The following is a 19,066-nucleotide window of genomic DNA, read 5'->3' on the forward strand; positions in this document are numbered from 1 at the left end:
CTCTGCTGTCTCCTCCCTGCCCCAACACTCAGGGCTGTGTTAATTGCTCTAATAATGATTTCTGCAGTGGCCCTGCAGGGCTTGGAGCAATCACCTCCCAGCACACACAGGCAGGGCTGGGAGCTGTGTTACTCCAGCTCTGCCCCACTTTTTCCTCAACCAGAGCACAGGGACAGAGCCCTCCTTGCCCTGCCAGGTGCTCCTCCTCTCTGCACTGAGGCTCAGGGTGGGGGGGGCTTTATATGGGGCTTTTTGTTCTCTTCCCAGCATTAGCTGCAGACAACACCTGAGCCCCAATGAACCATCTTCCACCACAAAACATTTACTGACCTCAAATGTGGCATCTAAATAACAACACGGGGGCTGCTATGCATCAGAGCTTCTCTTGCTGGGGAGGAGATGGCATCAAAGCATGCTGGGGAGGGCAGAGCTGCTCTGGTCAGGGGTTGGGCTGAACGAAGCAGGACGAGCAATGGATGGAGCAAGGCATGCACAAGGCTTTGTGGTCACTGCTGGGGCTGCAGCACTTAGTGGTTAGGACGTGGCGAGAGCACAGCTGTGAAGGGGAAAGGGAAGCAGTCCCAGCCCAAAGGATGGGTGGGAAAAGAGGGGCCAGGCAGTGACTCTCGGTGCCATGGGGCTGCCAACAGAAGAAAAGCCTTCGAGGTGTGGTCAGCTCAGCAAGTGCAAGCACTGCCAAGCCCAAATTGGTCCCAGTTGTGCCACCACAGGAATGGGGAGAGCCACTCGGGCCCCCCGTAACACAGCCTTGGGGTCCTTCCAGGCCCCATGGACATCAGGAGGGACAGCACAGCCCTTTTGGGATGCACACTGCCCAGGCCTGGGAGAAGGGGCACAGCACAAGGGATGGGCCAAAAGGCAGCTCGTCCACAGCAGGCACAGAGAGCAAGAGGAGGAGCTGCAGATGGTGAGGACACAGAGAACACGCCCCATGCTTTCACTCTGAGAGTGAGCTCGTTCTCCTCATGTAGTCCTCCACCATCCCACCACCAACCTGGCTGCAGCTCCTCCCCCCACGTAAGGAGTCTCCCTCCTTACACCAGCAGCTCACAGGGCAGAGAGGTGATGGATGGAGTGAAACGCTGCAGGGAGCAGAGCTGATGCCACCAGCACAACACAATAAAACCCCCCACTGTATTTAGGGCCCCTCCACCCCACAGGCCCAGCACATGGCTCTGGTCCTCAGTCAGCCCACGGCCATCCCTGCAGGGCACCCAACCACTTCCATGGAATCACTTTCCCTTTAAAGCCAATTAAAATTAAGAAAAAAAAATAAAAAAAATGTATAAAAATATAAAATAAAGTGCAGTGTATCGACCATCTCGCCTTGTTTTAATGAGCCATGTGGTGGGGTTGTTTTGTGTTTTCTTTTTTTGTTTTTTTCTTTCCCAGTGAGTGGTGTTTTACAAAATCATAACTACACCTAAAGCCATTTAGAAAACACTGACATTGGCACAAAATGGAGAAGCCCACGAGTACGGACAAGTAAGGAGAAAGGGGGTTGGGGGGAGGGGGGCTGGAGAGATGGGGGGAGGGAGTTGAAGCAGTGGTTACAAACTCCATGGACGCTAAAAATATCAAAGGGGTTTGTTCCCTATCATCGTTAGCACGTGGATACTAATTGCTACCTTGTTTAATCAGTGCCTTGGACTGAAATCCTACACATTGACACAGCTGCTTCCAGTTTAAGAGTGCTTTTCCCCGCACCAGTGGTGAAGGAGGACCCGGGGACCCTTTCTCCCTCCTCCTGCAGGGTGAGGCACAGGCAGAGCTCCGTCAGTTCTTCAGGATGGCATCGTAGGCCTGGTAGATGTACTGGGACACCTCGGGAGCACGGCATTTCAGGGAGAGCTGAGGGCAGGAGGAGAGCAGAGGTCAGTGGTGGCGGTGCAAGGGTGGCACAGGGATGGCAAAGTCATGGCTTTATGCACCAGGGGAGGCTCGGGAGGGGGTGGTAGCAGGAAACATTTCTTCTCCTGAAGAGAGGTGATGCAGCAGCACAGCTGCCCAGGGAGGAAGGGGGGAGGCAATGTCCCTGGAGGTGCTCCAGAACTGTTGGGATGTGGCACTGAGGAACGTGGTCAGTGGGCACAGTGGGGTTGGACACGGGGGTCTGAGTGGTCTTTTCCAACCCTAGTGATTCTGTGATTCACCAGAACGGCTCTGGATTCTGCTTCCTTCACCATCAAAACCAAACTGCTTTCTCAGTGCCTGTCACAGGCAGGAGGAAGCACATGAAAGCAAACGCCCACATGGGGTTCCCAAATTCCTTACCAAACACAGACAGCACTGCAGGCATGAGCAAAGGGACGCTGGCCTGAGCTCTGTAACACTGATTTGCTGTCACACTGTAAATCACAGCCCTGTGCCTGAGGGCATGTCTGCATGCTCAGTCCTTACAGACTGAAACTTGGACATTGCCCATCCCTGATGCAGGGACTGGGCCCAGACCAGCAGGGTGGCATCAACCCTCACACTGAAGCATTTCCCATTGCTTCTTTCACTCCACAGCTCCCGAGCCCAGAGAGACATATCTTAACAACGGGGAGCAGGGAATGGGTGCAGTCAAAGGGAACAGCTGCAGGGGTACACAAGGCAGCCAGCAACTTCGTGGTGCCGATGGGGTGATGGTTGGGACTAGATGATCTCAGTGGTCTTTCCCAGCCTTAATGATCCCATGAATCCCACCAGCCACAGGCTGATGCCAGCAGGAGCCTGGAGCCTGTGATGCCCAGACAGCCGGCTCCGCTGCGGAGCCAGCCGGGCATCAATTGCTGCCTGTTTGCTGGGGGGGAGGGAAGGGTGTCCTGGCAATGGTTTCTTGCTAATGTCTCTTGGCTTTATCTCTGGGTAACCTTGGCAAATAAATGCTCATTGCTGAGCAGGCATTATCCCAGCTCACTGGTAACAGCGGCGCAGTTCTGTCGTATCTCACATTCTGCAGCTGAGTGGGAATTCCTGCTCCCCTACACAAATGAACAGGATGTGCCTCAATACCAGCTGAGCTGGGAGGATCCCAGCACGTGCCACAGCCCCGTGGTCTCACCGTGTAGTTGGGATTGCCAGGCTGGATGCGGAGCTCAGCCAGGATCCAGATGCCATTGGTGAGCTTCAGGGACTGGTAGAGCATGTCCTGGCCCTCCACGTTCCTCTTGGCAATGGTGTAGACATTGTTGTTCTGCAGTTTGCTGGAGACGGTGTCTGCAGAGAAAAAAAGGAAGAAAAAAGCACGTTAGCTCAGATATGTCTGTGGAGACAGCAGAGCCTGAAGCAGCTTCTTTCAGCACTGGGCCATGACAGTTTTAACACGCTGTATGACCTTGGTGCTGACAGGAGGTGTGTGATTTCACCTGCAGGACTGCATGGAGGCAACCACAATGCAAATTACTTCCATGGAACCGTCTGGAGAAGCAAGAGCAGAAGCAAACAGACAACAGAAAGACCCAATGCAGCAGCTTCTGGCTGCCAAGGGGCTTCTCAGTGCAGGGCAGGGCAAGCCTCAGCCCTTGGAGGGGCACACTGCACGCTTGGGGTGGAGGGCTCAGGGTGGTGCCTGTACCCCACATTGCAGCCCTATGCTCCCCAGCTGCAGAGTGGCTGCATGCAGGTTGAGGAGGGTTCTGGCATCCAGCTACCCAGACACATTCAGATTTAGGTTTTCTCCCTTCCCCAGTTACTATGGAAACTGGCAGATAAGTACCTAATGAGATCCTTCGCTTAAAAACCCTCACTCCCTCTGTCTCCTTCTCCCACCCTCTGCTCCTGCTGTCTACAACAAACTCACCCCGAGCAGGCACAGGGGCAGTGCAGAGCTGCCCTCACTGACTCAGACATGCCCCAGAGAGTGCCTGAAATCCTTCCAGAAGTCATCCCCTTTCAGCCAGACACCCAGAGCAATGATGAACTCACCCAACGCCTCCTGCCCCCTCCTCCAGCCCAAGTACAGGGTTGTGGGGAGCTGGGGGCCATTCCTTTCACCCCAAGTTGTGGGTCCCATCCCTCTTGTGCTAGCGAGCGTGAGGATTTGGGATTTTGGAGATCGGGCAAGTTGCTAAGCAACAGTGCCAGGCTGTGCTGGCTGCAGGCAGGGCCGCTAATGCCATCTGACAGCACAGCCCTTCCAGGCAGGGAGCTGCTGGGAGCAGGGCCCCTTGTTTCCCAGTGTGAGCACAGCATTCAGCAGAGCCCCAGCCAGCACCCAGCATGGGCAGGAGCCATGCACACACCTCCCTGCCCCTGCAGGGCCCACTGACTACAAACAGCACCCTGTGATGCAGGATGGCATCCAGAGGGGAGCACATAGTTCAGGGTCACCATTCATTTCCACGGCATGCCATAAGTACAGGCTCCTTAAGAAATGAACACCAGGCTGCTAGGTGTGCACACACAAAAAGAAACACCAGGCAAACCTGCTTGTGATGGTGTCCCTGTTTGTTCCAAGGAGAAAATGCAATTTCTCTTAGTTCCAGCATTAGTACATCATGTGGGGAAGGCTGAGATGATCGCTGCATACCAATAAAGCCACGTTCAGCTCCAAACCCTGAGCATTTCATTTTACACCAAAGTTACCAGAACTGCTGAACAGCACAGCAACTAATTATCCCTGCTTAATGGCATTCAGTCTCCACATTCGAGTCAGCCTGTGCTCCTTTGCTCAGTGCTCGAGTAAGCAAAATTTAAAAACAGAAAACCATCCAGCTAATCTGATGGGCACAGCTCAGCTCAGCACAGCGGCCCTTTGCCACTCCATCCAACTCAGCATGTCAAAAAGCAGCACAAAGAAGGCAAAGGGAGCTTTGGTGCAGGGGAACACACATGCTGGTGGCTGGATCCCTGGGCTCTGTGCAGCTTTTAGTGCTGGGTACCTGTTGCTTGGTTTAAAACAAAGCAATTAAGTTAGCACTTGATTCTAAGAGCTGAGAACGCAGTGCTGTAACCATGACCTTGTTTTCATTGCAAGCTGCATCTTGGAATATAGTTTTCTCCACAAAACTATCATAACCTCTTCCTAAAGAGGGAGATGTGTGAAGCACAGCTCTGATCAACTCAAGATGTGCAGTGCATCACAAGTACAGCCCGGCCCTGAGACACAGCTCTGGAGACACTGGCTCCTCCATGGACACGTGTCCCCAAAGACAGCCCCAGGACTGTGCTGGCTCTCACTGCTGGGAACCATTACAGTTGGAAACAATCTCTAAGATCACCGAGTCCAACTCCAACCTGCTGCCATTGTTCCCACTGACCACATCTCTACTGCTCTGGAACACCTCCTGGGATGGGAAGTCCCCCACTCCCATCTGTGTCACTGCAGCACTGATCTTTCTGAGCAGAAAGTTTTCCTAATTCCCATTCTGATGCTGCGGATGGAGCAGCAAGCTGCACTCATTCAGGTGCCTGCCATCTCAATGGGTGGCACTGGGGGCTGCCACCAGCAGCAGCCAAGGTTTTCCAGCTGCTCTTGGAACATGAGCCACTCTCCTCCACAAGGATTAAGCTCCCAGGACTGCAACACCACAGAGCCAGTGTCAGAAGTCACCATCTCAGACGTGAGATGCAAGGAGCAGGGCATGGGCACAGCAAAGGCAGCACTGCAGCACAGGAGAGGCCATGCCAAGTGCAGCAGAGCAGAGGGAGGGCTGGAGGAGGAGCAGAGGTTGTTCTCAGCTGAAACCCCACAGTGAAATCAAGTCAGAAGGTTCAACAGCTGCTATTTTTTTTTCCGTCTCTTGCGTGCTCTATCTTTTATATTCGAAAATAGTAATAATTATGAGCACAAAGAGATCCATGGATTCTTTCTGCAACTGAAGCAAGAGAGTGCTCATTGTGTAATAGCAGATACGAGAGAATAAAAAGGTTACGGGGTTTAGAATCAACAGGGACACTTTCTCCTGTGAAACACAGCAGCTTTGGGTAGAACCACATGGCTCCTGTCCAGAACCTCTTGACTGGGAGCAAAGCTGCTAAGCTGGCCACATTCCACCTGCTACACTCCATCCTTCAGCAGTACTAAGGTCAGACCTATGAGGTCTGCCTACAGCAGACTAGCTCCAGCAGAACAGCTCCTCTCACACGTGGCTTGTCCTCCAGAGATGTCCAATCATTTTTACTGCAGCGTGCAAGATCATTCTTTCACAACAGAAAGAAAAAAGATGCTGGAAGGTGAAGAGATCAACACAGGATTAAAGGCAGGGCTGTATGGCATTGCCTGGTACACACAGCAGAAGGATGGGATTAAGTGCAGCCCCCAAAAGGTGCTCAGCTCCATTTATAGGAGCAGCTTTACAGAGAAGCAAAGCTGTAAAAGTGGAAACAAGAATACAAGATGAAGAATGAAAGGAAGAAGCAGAGAGGTGAAACTGAAGAGCAGGGATTTCAGATGTGCTTTTATGGACCCAGCTAAACTTTTTGACATGGATCCAGGCCTTACAGGCTGTTGTGTTCTTAAGTGCTAACCCACACACACTGCTCTCAGCCAGGTGATGTTCAGTGAGCACCAAAGGTGCTGCTCAAGGCTCTGAGCGTGGCAGAACTAAGCTACTCACCAGCATTCAGGTGACAGTCTTTAATCTGGAACTGCAGCTCGTTTTCATTTGGAATGTCTTTCCACGTTGCGAGGAAGACCTGGCGCTCTGCAAACAAGACAGAGCATCAGCACTTGCAGAAATGTAGCATTAATTAGAACACCAGAGGTGCAAGGTAGAGACAGAGGAATCCTCTGTGTCACACTTGGACCTGGCGTGGTCAGATCCAGGACCTGCTTCTATGCTAGCCCCAGTCTCACTGTCAATGCAGCAAAACAGTGGTGGGTTTTGGATGCCCCCCAACCAAAGATAGCCTTACAAACCAACAGCAGGTGGGATTTGACAACAAAGAGACCCACAAATTCAGGATTATGTTACGGTGCAAGTTTAGATAACTCTTTACAAGCAGCCTCCCACCCAACCCAAACAATTTAATCAAGAGAACAGGAATGTAAGAGTTATACCTGGGGCAATTCCTACACTCATTCAAGTGAACTAAACCCCGAGGAATCAAAACACCACCAAAAAACCACCAGAGATCAGTTTCAAAGAAAACAGATCCCCTCCTCATTTGAGGGAGGCTGAGAGTAGGGGATGTGGGATGCAGCTGTTGAGCTGCAGGATTACAGGGACTGGCCACCCAACCACAGCTCAATCAGGCTGCTGGGATACACTGGCACTAAGATCAAGGCCAGGCACACGTGGATCTCAGCCATGGCACAGCTGTGCCCAGCTGGATGCTGCAAGGGCTCAGGGAGGCCGAGCACAGCCCTAAAAGCACTCACTCACCCATTTTGCCATCCTCCACAAAAAGCACGTTGAGAGGAATTAGGCAGCTGAAGTAGAAGACATCAATGTTGTTTTTCACAGCTACCTGTTACAGAAGAAACAGTGGTTAAAGCATCAGTATTTGTCTGGAAGCACAGAGGGGTCCCAAGGCTCTGTAAGGTCCATCACCTGCTCACGCTCTCACAGCTCTCCTAGCAAAGGTCATCTCTGAGCGTGAGACTACCCGGAGAGATGCTGCTGAGCTCCTGGGGAGTTTCAGACAAAGATCACTCCCAGCCCTCTGTGCCCTCTCCATTCTCACTAAAAGCTGCTCCATCTTCTGCAGGCATTTCACCACGCTGCTTCAGAGCCAACTGCACTCACAGGTCCCAGCCAGCAACTCTGCTCTTTTCTACTCTTACTCAGCCTCTCCCTCCCCTCGCTTCTTTCCCCTCCAATAAAAGTTTGTCTACTGTGGCCATGGACAGCTACTTCCACGTCTGCCACATCGCACTTGATCTTCTCCATCACTCCTCTTTTTCCCATCCCACTCTTACAATTCCCCATTTCCAAACCCCTGTGTATCCCTTGAGCTTTAATCCCAGCTCTCAGCCATGTCTGCAGGCTCCTTCCTTGGTCACATTTTAGGAAGCCTGAAGTTGCTCCACTCTGTACACTCCTTGTAGCATAGAGAACACGCGCTGCGTTCATCCCTGGAAGAAAACTCTGACAAGGTGCAATCAGGGCAAGTAAAAAAAGAAAAAAAAAAGAAAGATCACTTGACAAAAGACTTAACTCTCATGTCATTGAACACCACCAGCCAGGGAGAAGCACCACATTGCCTCTTATCACACAAGCTTGCCACATCACTGACGAATCTCTTGCCAACACCAAGAGCAACCTCACTTCCAGCTCTCCCCAGGGTGAGAGCTGACAGTACAGCAGGAGTAAATGGGAGGTCTGAGAAAGTGCCCTGTCATAATATAGCACGGAAAATGCAGCTCTGGGCATGATTTCTATGCCTCTCACACTCTCCTTGCAACATCCTGCACTGCAATAGCCTGCCACAGGAGTACAGCTCAGCAGATAGTGGCCATCCCTTGCAAGGAAGGAAGCTCTACCTGTAAGACACCTGGAATTGAGGTGGTGTGGTGAGCAGCACTGAGCTTCCTTTGAAGAACTCCAATTTTTCACTCAAGCTGAAACACAAACCCAACCAAGCCAATTGCCAAGCTGAAGAAATACATTTGCTGCCACGCAGACTTATGCCAAGACAAACTTCAGCCACATTAAATGATTACATACACCAGTGTTCTGCTGAGGAAATCTGTTGTAGTAGTAGCAGATTGAGAAAGACAACCTTCAGTATCTGCAAGAATAACTGCAGGTAGATGAGGGAGGGGAATAAAACAGAAATCCGATGCAAGTCAGCTAATTAGACATAGGACAGGGGGTAAGAGATAAGCATCCCCAATGGAATCGTCCAGCAGTTGCAGCCCAGCAGTGCAAAGAGAAGCAGGAAGGTGGATTTGAGTCCATGGGGGTTTGTACTTTCAGCCATCACTAAAGGTAGCAGCTTATATTTAATTCCTGCAGTGCACGCCAGCTTATATGGGATTAGTTTAAAGACCACTAAAACCACGTAAATTATGGTGCAATCTCCAATAAAAATATATTGAAGGTCCCTCTGTAAGAAGGAGCTGTCATGTGCTTTCGTTGTCAGTGGCATACTAGGGATTTTGAGCAACTAATGTTGGAGGTGGAGGCTGTGAGAGCAGGAGGGAGCAAGGGGGACTGGTGGATGGACCTCAGTGATTTGCCTGTGTGAAATGGGATTAGCAGTACTGGGTGAGCAGCCAAAAATGCACCTTGGTGTGGGAAGGAGTCTGGGGAAGGACCACGTGGCCATTCGAGATGCTGTGCTTGGGCAGAGCAGCCACGGGGATAAGCCAGAAGAGGGAAAATTCAGGCTAATGTTTGGAAAAAATTGATAGTGAGAATTATGAAGCAGCAAAAAACTCTCCTGAGGAGGACAAAAGCTCGGGTGCTTGGGAATACTTAGAATTAGCCTCGACAGAGCTCTACGAGGCAGTGTTGTGAAACAACAAAGCATAGCAGGGTCTGTGCTGCGTGACCTGAGATCTTCCCGACTCTGATTTCACGATTAATTGCCTCATCTTAGAACAACAGAGACTACTTTGCTTTTGCAGCTAATTGTTGTTGCCATACAACAGCAGTTTTTTACAAGAGGGGCTGGAAAGCAGCGCCTTCTCTCCAGTCACAGTTCTGAAGGCATGCACCAAATTAATATGCTAACCCTGTCCCTGCAGCTCCAAAAAATGCTATAAAAAGGTATCTGCTGACCTGCTTCTCAACTCTGCAGAAACACACTGAGTAAGCTGCTTTGCTACACTCCAGAGAGCTGCGCAATTAAGACGCAGCAAAGTGTATTTTTTTTCCCCAGCAAAGCACAGTGAGCCTCACTTCAGCCTCCCCCCATCTGCTCTGCTGGGTTCAGCAGTGACATCACACATCACATCACAAGCATCTGTACCGAGGCAGGAATCAGCTGTTACAGGTCATTTCTGCAAGCAGGATGGAAAACAACAGTGTCCCCAAACACAGCGCTGGGACAGATGGGTAAGGGTTTCCAGCCTAGCTGCCATCACACAGCACCATACACTTTGCTCCTTTGGTGGGAACCATGGGCCTGAGACAATCACTGACATTTGAAGCGATAGCAGCAGCTGAGATGTCTCTGCAGGTTTTTCATGCTTGAAAGGAACCTCCACTTGCGTTCAATAAATTCTCCAGTCCAGACTAACTCTGCCTGGGGCCCTGCAGCTTTAACCTGTCGGTCTGCACACGAGCCACTAAATCTTTAACAAGACCTCCAGCCTCAGACATTTGAGAGTTTAAACACAAGCACTTTAAATCAAAACGGCTTTCCATCTGCCAACTTCTTTGAAAGGAGGAAAAAAATAAAGTAAAATGACCAGCCTGTGAATTTAGTCAAGCAGACTGCAAAGCTTCCGAGGGATACAAGTCAAGAAGGTGCCAGATTTTCATGTGATGCTTCGTGGCTGAAAACATCTGCCCCACTGAAGATGGGTAGAGGGCTCCTAATTACTTCCATCTCGTTTGAGACCATCTAATTGCAGAATTAACCCCTAGAACACACAGCTCAGCTTGCAGCACGAGCACCCTGCTGGCATCCTTCCCTGCAGCACAACCCTCCAACAGCCAATGTGTGGCAGTGAGGGGAAGAGGTACCTCCTAAGAACATGCTACATTATTTTTTCAGTAGTGTAGGTTGCTGATGCTTTAAATTCCAGACTTGACGTTGAAAGTTGGTTCTTACGCTCAAGTCTGAAAGTAACACAGATGCTTTCCATCAGCAGCAAGTACACAACATACCCACTTGGAATCCCATTAGCAGCTACACTAAATTAAGGACTGCTTTCCAATTTGGTTTTGCTTTAGAGCCTGGTAACAGCCAAACTGTTAAGGCGAGAACTCTCCTCTGCAGAGTCTTTTACCTCTGCCAGCACAAGGTCATGGCGTGCTCTCTCACAGCCTGCTGCTCTGGCTGTCAGATGCCTTCAGGGAGTGCGAGCTGTTTCCCTTCATTGTGTTTGACAGGTCGGCTGCTAGGGATCTAGAGGAGCTTGGCAGCCAGCTGGATGCTCTACCTACAGCTAGGCTCAGAGCTGGCTGCAGACGTCGAGCTGCGATGGCAGTGTTACTGCACGAGCCCTTGGAGGCTCTCCTCCATGCTGGGATACGATTCCCACCAGTTAAGGCCATTCAAAAGAAAAAAAAAAGGAAAGAAAGCCAGGTGACAAACCCAAGAAAACACCTTCCACTTCTAACTACCCAAGGCCACATGTGGCAGTCGGGGCAGTAGTCCTTGACACAGCTATCCCAGGCAGATATGTCATTTATAAGCAGGCTCCACATCAATAACATCCACCACATGGACTCACACCAATTCTCAGAGGAGAGGTGAAAGTGTGAAATCTGTTTCCAAGTGCTGAGGGCTCTGCATTTGTGACCCAGGATGCATTAACACTTCTCATGAATGAGAGCAACAACAGCTCTACAATGCAAGCAAGGATGAGCAGTGATGAGTTAGTGATGAACTGTATGTGGAAGGGCTTAAGTGTGATCTGGTGCATTAGCCTTATCGATCTGCTCTCAACAAGGAAGCTGCACCTTCATCTGCCTTTACGGAAAAAATATTTTGCCAAAGTCACTGGAGCAAGAAAATATTTTGCACTTCACACTGCTCAGAAGTCTGCATTTCCAAGTATCAGTTTCCAGGAAGAAGTGCAGCCAGCAGATCCCTCCCTTTCCATGCTCACCAGTCCAGTCCAAATCACTTTATGGGCATCTCAGAAAACTGAAGCTGTACTTCTTTCAGTTGCGTGCTCATCAGCTGCAACAGACAGCCCAGGCAGCTGACAGCAGGTAATGTAGGGGAAAGCAACATACTAACTGGCAATTCTGGATGCTTACCCAAAGAGAAAGACAGTGCTCTGGGCTCGGACCCTCAGTTCCTGCAGCTTGGCTTTGATTGCTCTGACTCCTGCAAACTGGTACCACCTCACAAAAGAAACGATCAGGTTTGTGACACAGCAGGCTGCCTCCATTTAACCCATTTCCAGGCACAGAGGAGCAATTTTTGTGCCCACAAATGAACAGACCAAGTATTTTGACTTCACAGCATTCCACAGCCCTTGAACGGCCATTTATTAGGAACTGTGGTGACAGGATCTCATTTCCCTATTCCAAAATTTACTTTAAGAATTATTTGGAAAGAAGTTAAGACTCCTTGTGATGCAAAATCCCATTTCAGAACCCACTGTCCTCTTTGAGAGCTCAGCTTCACTTTGCAATGTATGACCACTGCCAGCCCAGCTGGCAAAGGAGCCAAGGCAACCAAGCATGGTGAGGATCAATCAATTCTTGCACACCTTTCGTGTGATTGCTGTGTTCAGCCCAACTCGAACTTTATCCACTGAATAATTCATTGCTTGACTGAGTGTTGAATCTGAGGCTTCAACTCAACAGGTCAAGAAAATGATCACCACTCTGTTGGGATGTGAGGGAGCACTCTGCTATTCACTATCACAAGTTGGAAGACAACCAGCAAACTGACTGTTCAGTTGGGAATCATTATGTTTTACCTAAGCAAGCCTCTGAAAATATCAGTCTTCTTGTAGAAAAGGCATTTTGTTAACTTGTCAAATATTTCAGCTTCTTTCCTTGATTACAAGAGCTAAGATTAAACCAGCTGTATTGGCTGAAGGATTAGAAATGGTAATAAAAATAACCTTAACAAGATTCAAATTCATTACTTCTGAAATAGTCGCCCAAGGAATGTACAGCTAGCCTTTGAAACTCCTAATTAACCTAACAAAAAGCTGAAAGCTAATGGTTTGGTTACTTTGGGAGTTATTTTTCTTGTTACTAACACAAAAAAAGCCCCACCAGAACAGGAGATGAACGTAAGGTCCTCAGGTTCAAATCAGCCCTGAATTCTACAGCTCAGAAAAAAAAAAAACAAAAACTTGCATTAAGCAAATTCAGCTTGATGAGTGTTTTGGTTTTTCAATGAATACAGGGACTATTTGTATTCTCCAATCCTATATTGTGCTATAAATTGCTCCCTAAGTAGGTCACCAAAATGATTTCTGACTGTTTCAAGACAGATAATTTCTACATGAACTCACAAAACAAAACCAGAGCCTTGGCTGTCAGGGCAATGACAGATCTCCATCAAACCCACTGCTGTCAGGAAAGTAAGGGGAGTGCTCTTTTTAACTTAGCATCTGCTATCATGATTCAACTCCTTGCAGAGAAATATACTATTACTCCATATGGCAGCTTCCCCAATTGTAAAAGGGCAGCCAACTTCTATGGCAATGAGAAAGCTAGCAAATTAGCATCTAAGTCTGGCACTGATGAAGCTCTGCTGTCCCAATATAAAGTAACTGGAGGTTTCCTTGCATATTCTCTCTTTGCTTTGTTCTAGTAGATGAGAACACAAGAAACAGTGTTCTGATTCCTTTAGAGATTTAATAACCCAAATACTTCACTCCCTTCCTGATCAAAGAAGCAGCAACTTGAGAGTGCCTCACTGAGAGTGTCTCCAGCGCTATGGAGGCAGACCAGGACCATCAGCTCCTAGAGCTCCAAGCTGGCAGCAGAACAGGTGGTGAGTTTACACCAGCCAACCCAAACGTAGAGGTACAACCTGTGTGTGACCCAGATGCAGAGGGAATCCAGCTATTACAAAGGGCAGAAGAGACCTCTGTGTAAGGCAAGCACATGTAAGTCACTTACTGTCCACATGCTCCCCCAGTCGCATGACTGAGCTCAGAGCCCAAGTGTAGGACTGCTCATTTGAGTGCCAGAGGAGCTATTTAGAGCTGTATGCCCAAAGACTCATCAATAAGTCATAAGCCCCAGAAAGGAATTCAAGAGAAAGGAAAAAAAAACCAAAAAAAACCAGTTGCTCAGGCAGAAAAAATAGTAACTTCCATTGCTTTCATTTAGTTCTCTTAACCTAAAAAGAGAATAAGCTGCTTTAAAATATTCCCCTCTGTGGACTGCTACGCCACAGGAACCCAACCCAGTTCCCACCTCCTGTAGACATGAGGCAAGCAAGACAAGCTGCAATGCAATAAACTGCACCCTTGAAATACAGGGAAAATTCAATTTGGAGGAGCCAGCTCCACAGACAGGGACAGTCTGACTCTGAGGTGCCTGCATGCAATGGGAACAGCCTCCTTCCAGGGGAGTGCCATGCCTGCCCAGTGAGTGTTTCAGCCACTGAGGCATGCCAGAACTGATGCAGACAACCTCAGGTCCAGACCAAGGGGAATAACTCTCAAAGGCAGCCTAAACCCACGTGAAAAAACCAGTCTCCTATGGAATGCTATCCCCAGTGCACACAAAACAGCCTCATTAATGAAACACCCACTGCTTGCACTACTTCTGGTAACACCCCCCACCCAGAAGGAGGTAATCCTTACCTGGAGGTTGTTCAGAGGCTCCATTTTCATGACTGGTCCCAGGGTGTTGAGGGGCAGAGAGACATCAATACTTTGGTTTGGCATCAGAGGGGTGTGAATGGCCAACGGAGTGCTTGGGATGACCCCAAAGCTGGGCAAGAGAAAAACAGAGTTGATAACAGCAGCACTGCATTGCTGGAGAGCACCTATGGGGAAGAAATGCCAGAGGTGCTGCACAACACCTATTCCCTTTTTGCCAAGCACGAGCTGGCTCTCCTTCCTGATGTACCCCTGTTGTTACTCTAGGAAAAGAAACACAGCCACCAACATGCACCATGGCAGATACTCAGAGCAGGACAAGGCAAAGGAAAACCCGTCTGGTGGTCTCCCTGACTGTGCACGCAGAGGATCCATGTTTGGAAACAGTTCAGTCACCCGCATGGTATCAGTCAGGCTCAGGACTCCAGGCTCTCTGTATGGCTGTTTATCAGGGGAAGCTATGGAAGAAGGAACCGAAGCCAATATGAAACAAACAACATAACCAAGGAGGAACATGTGGTTTACAACAGAGCACTGTAGAACAAATGAATCAACGCTGCCAGCTGTCTGGTCCCAAATGAGTGCCTGGACTTAATCCTGGCTCCACTGCTTGCTTTGAGTTGAGGTTCCTTCAGCTGGGGACACACATCAGCACTCAGCAAAGTAAATCTTTACCTCCTCTTCAGTCCAAGCTGCATTTGATTCCACAGACACCTCTACTTAAAGCAGAAGAGGGAAAGTAGCTAACACTTAACATGACATTTTTGTACAGCCTCGTGTCATGGGCTCTTTTCAAAAGGAAATGGACGTGCAGATACACAGGACGTGTGCCTCTCTTTCTGAAAACACTGTTCTTGGTTTTATTTAGCACTCTCTTCTCAGCTCCTTAGAGCTGAAAACTCTCAGCAAGGACCCAGCCATGCGATCTGCCTTCTGCAGCTGTTTCACCCTGGGAGATAAAATCCCTGGTGTTTTCCCTTATTCTCTGAGAGGAAAGCTGCATTTTCCTACTAAGTGGCTGTGATATTAAGCACACTAGAGGTCTAGCTGTTTTTTTCTTTCCCCTATGTTTTATCCCAAGACTGCAGTGAATGCAATTACTAGCAGCAGGAAAGGGAGAAATGCAATAGAAAATTCCCAATCAGAGACCTTAATGTTCACACCCAAAGCGACAGCTCACTGCAGCTCTTTCCAATGCACCAGACACAGAGGAAAGTGGTGACAGGAGAGAAGCATTTGTAGAAGAGTAAACAGTAGTAGAGAACATACAGAGCATGTGTTGATACGATGCAAAAGGAGAAACTGCTGTTTTACTGTACAGTATTTAAACCTCTTACGTCCTTGAGAAGCACCATGTAGGTGTGGCTAGAACACAGCTTGATGTATGGAAAAAAAAAATCAAGAGTAAAATGCCATTTTAAGACTAATCTGCATGAAACATTTGCATATAGCGGTTTAACAAAAAACTCTCCAGAAAATATAGCAGTCCAGAGAGAACATTTACTAAGACTTACTTAGCATAATGCCTTTTATAAGTAAACATTATTCGTCCCAAGAAATCCCAAATTTGCAAGGCTAACAGTGATATTAAAGAGATGGTTTCAGCAGATCTTAGTTACAGAAAACACTTTTCCTGTGAAGGGCTCCTAAGGAACCAGCAAAGTGCTTTGGTCACAAGATCCTCCTTGCAGTCTTGATGAGACCCAGCCTAGTCCCACAACCTACAAAAAAGCAAGCTGCGTGCTCAGTGATTAGAAAAGGTATTTTTGGGAGGACAACGGGTGTGCATCACCATGTCACATCTTTTGGCTGGGATGTATTTCTGAGAACAATCTGTATGTTCTAAGCACTCAAGTGGCTGCTCCTGACAAAAATCATTTTGCTGCCAATTACAGGGAAAACACGTGCCATAGGCTCTTGCTTTGCAACTTCTCCACTGACAAATAGCTTTATTAATGAGACCTGCATTTCCAGACAGTCTGAGGGGCAGCACAGCAATTGAGTCAGGAGGTAAAGGCATTAGGGATCAGTACTTGTGTTGCTCAGATGCTTGCCTGTTTATTCTCTCACTTTCCTCAGGGCACTTACTGGCTATAAAACCACTTACCTGCCTAACAACACAAAAGGTGGCTTTAAGACTCTGCAGAGATTAAACAGGGCAGACTCTACTTCAGGCTAGGAGAACAATGGGACCGTCTGCTGCCTGTTTCCTTAATGAAAGGAGGAGGCAGCAGAGCCAGCACAACTGAAAAAGCACACCAGCATGTATTTCCAGCTCTCGCACTGTGGCAGTGTAATGGAGAGCAGTAGCTCTCCAATAGACAGACTTCTTTCACAGAAACTTGCAGTTTTTTACTTGATTCTTTTTTAAGACAGAAGACAAAGCATACTGGCTTCTTACCTGTTCTTGTTGAATTGAATGGCAAAGTCGGTCATGTGCTGCAAAGCCTTATTGGTGAAGTTCATCTCCATGTAGATGTGTCCCTGTCTGTGACTGAATGTGCCCGAGATCTCCAGTCCTTTAGCTTTCACTGCAGGCAACCAAACCTGAAACAAGAGATTGCAGAAAAAACAACAGAGTCAAGTTTGAGCAGTTCAAAAAGAAACACACTGCTCAAAATTACTGGGTTCTTTTGTACTCACTCTTATATGGTATGTTACCTGCACACAGATATGGACCAAAAGCTCTGAATACGCTTTGCCAGTAGTCCAAAATTCTAGATTTCATAGGATAATTTTAGTTTATTCAACCATTGGCTATTTAATGAGTGCAAATGTTTGTTTACTCCCTTTGAGGCATGAAAGGGCCAACCCTGAGCTCCCCATGGCTGCTCTGCAGCCTGCTACCAGAACCATGCTCTGTAGCTAATGAACTCTCCAGACTAAGCATCTGCAATCTCTGTCTAATAGAGCATTTATCTGCATTACACTGTGGAGTGCTCATCCCAAGTATGTGATTTTATCTTCAGTGTCATGTTCAATTCCTCCAAATAAATGAGTCTTCTAGGAAAACTGTAGCAAATGGTATCTTGCCCTCATTTTCCTAGGGAGACTTGCTGGAAGTAGGTCTCCAACAAAACTAGGATTCTCACAGTTACTATGGGCCATTCTTTAGAGTAATACTGTCATAGGCAAAATGAAGGATCTAAAAACCAGAGTTCTATAACTAATGTCATCTCCAACAAACCACTGCTCTGCCCAGGAAACACGAATACATTCTTAATGGGACAGAATTGAACCCAGGTGCTCTGCTAGCACCAAACACCAGCAACAAAGGGAACATGTGAGCAGCCTCAGTCCCTGCAGCCTAAGGGAAGGCAACGTATTGAGGTTGTTCTTTTTTCCTTACGTACAGACTTGGGAGCCACGTATTATTGAGGTTGTTCTTTTTTCCTTACGTACAGACTTGGGAGCCACGTATCCTCCAGGAGCCATGCCTATACCAGATGAGAGCTCAAAGAGATCGTTGAGTCCACTGCTCACCACCGCTGGGGTGGGTGAAGGGGCAAAGGTGGCTGGCACAGAAGAAGGAATGTAGGTCTGCCCCACCTGGAGGGGTTAGAAAAAACAGCCAACCATTAAAATCACATACAAGGAACACCACTTATTTAATAAAGCATGATCTTGGGCAATATCCTACATATTTTAAAGCCATTTGCAGCTTCCCCACTGAATTATCAATAGTGCTAAATAATGCATTTGAATTCCAAAGCTCTTGGCAACTAATCCCTACATTCGGCTGTCACCTCAACCATGCAAGAGCTTTCACATCATTTTTATAGTTCCAGTTATCTTCTCCCAGCATAGAGATCTTTCTCCACCATTGCTCCATCCTAAAAAAGACAGTGAGCTTTACAGATCTACACTACATAAGCCCAGGAAGAAGATGCTTCAAATCTTCCTCCAATTATAACATTTCTCAGGAATCTGCAAGATTTTGCATATCCAGAGATAGCAAGGGAGTCAAAACCACGTTACATACTCCCACCCAAAGCTGGAGCTCTGCTTTCTTAGCACTGTGGCTCAGAAGGTTCACTACATGAAACTTAGAATCAGTGGTCTCTGCCTGCCAGGAAATACCACTTCTGCAAGAAGGGCAATCCTTTCCCCTAGGACTTAATGTGAGGTCCCAGTTCCCAGTAGAACAGTCACATTCAAGTTTCCAAGTTCTCTTACGGAGAGGAGGAAGAGTTAAGTGCTTGAGGAGAGGATTCACCACAGTTAGCAGCCCAGGAACAGGTAGAATGACCGAGGCATGCAGTAGGAAATACTCATGATGGGTCTGAAATCTCACTGCTGTTCTGTGCCCGGAAACCTACCTGAGATGTGGCATTTCAACCAACGCTTTGGATATGGAGGAGGGACAGATTCATGGGGCTGGGTGGTGGGTTTGTGCTGGCTGAGAAAGACAGAGACCTGAATTTGTAGGGGTGATCTCTGCAGAGCAAATCGCTCCTGCATTCTGGAACACAAACCATGCCACAGGCTGTGCTCTGCCCTCATGGTAAAGTCAGACAGGAACACAAGATTCACAGAGAAAGAAGGAGAGAGAATGACTGCAGCCACAAGTAGCATCTCAAGGGCCCTCCTTCCAGAACTGGGCACACTTTTTCCTCATTGTCTACGCAGTGCTAGGAGGAGGGACTGGAGCTTGCTCCGGGAGGTTGCTTTTGACCACGGGTTGGAGGCACACTCCCT

General features: G+C 48.3%; 1 protein-coding gene across 2 annotated transcripts in view; it reads right to left on the reverse strand.

The window, feature by feature from the left end:
• Positions 1-1,533: 1,533 nt before the first annotated feature.
• AP2B1 (adaptor related protein complex 2 subunit beta 1) overlaps positions 1,534-19,066 on the reverse strand; it is a 62,050-nt gene continuing 44,517 nt past the window's right edge. For both annotated transcript variants that reach the window (XM_065731809.1, XM_065731808.1), the window contains 7 exons: positions 17,771-17,917; positions 16,770-16,915; positions 14,351-14,480; positions 7,332-7,416; positions 6,564-6,650; positions 3,068-3,222; positions 1,534-1,872 (listed from right to left, as the gene is read on the reverse strand). In XM_065731809.1, the coding sequence (XP_065587881.1) occupies positions 1,798-1,872; positions 3,068-3,222; positions 6,564-6,650; positions 7,332-7,416; positions 14,351-14,480; positions 16,770-16,915; positions 17,771-17,917 (825 nt within the window). In that variant the 3' untranslated portion in view covers positions 1,534-1,797. The remainder of the gene's footprint in view (positions 1,873-3,067; positions 3,223-6,563; positions 6,651-7,331; positions 7,417-14,350; positions 14,481-16,769; positions 16,916-17,770; positions 17,918-19,066) is intronic.

The sequence above is a fragment of the Cyrtonyx montezumae genome, unplaced genomic scaffold (assembly GCF_038088225.1).
Source record: "Cyrtonyx montezumae isolate F1298 unplaced genomic scaffold, pur_monq_1.0 scaffold_15, whole genome shotgun sequence".
Taxonomy (NCBI): domain Eukaryota; kingdom Metazoa; phylum Chordata; class Aves; order Galliformes; family Odontophoridae; genus Cyrtonyx; species Cyrtonyx montezumae.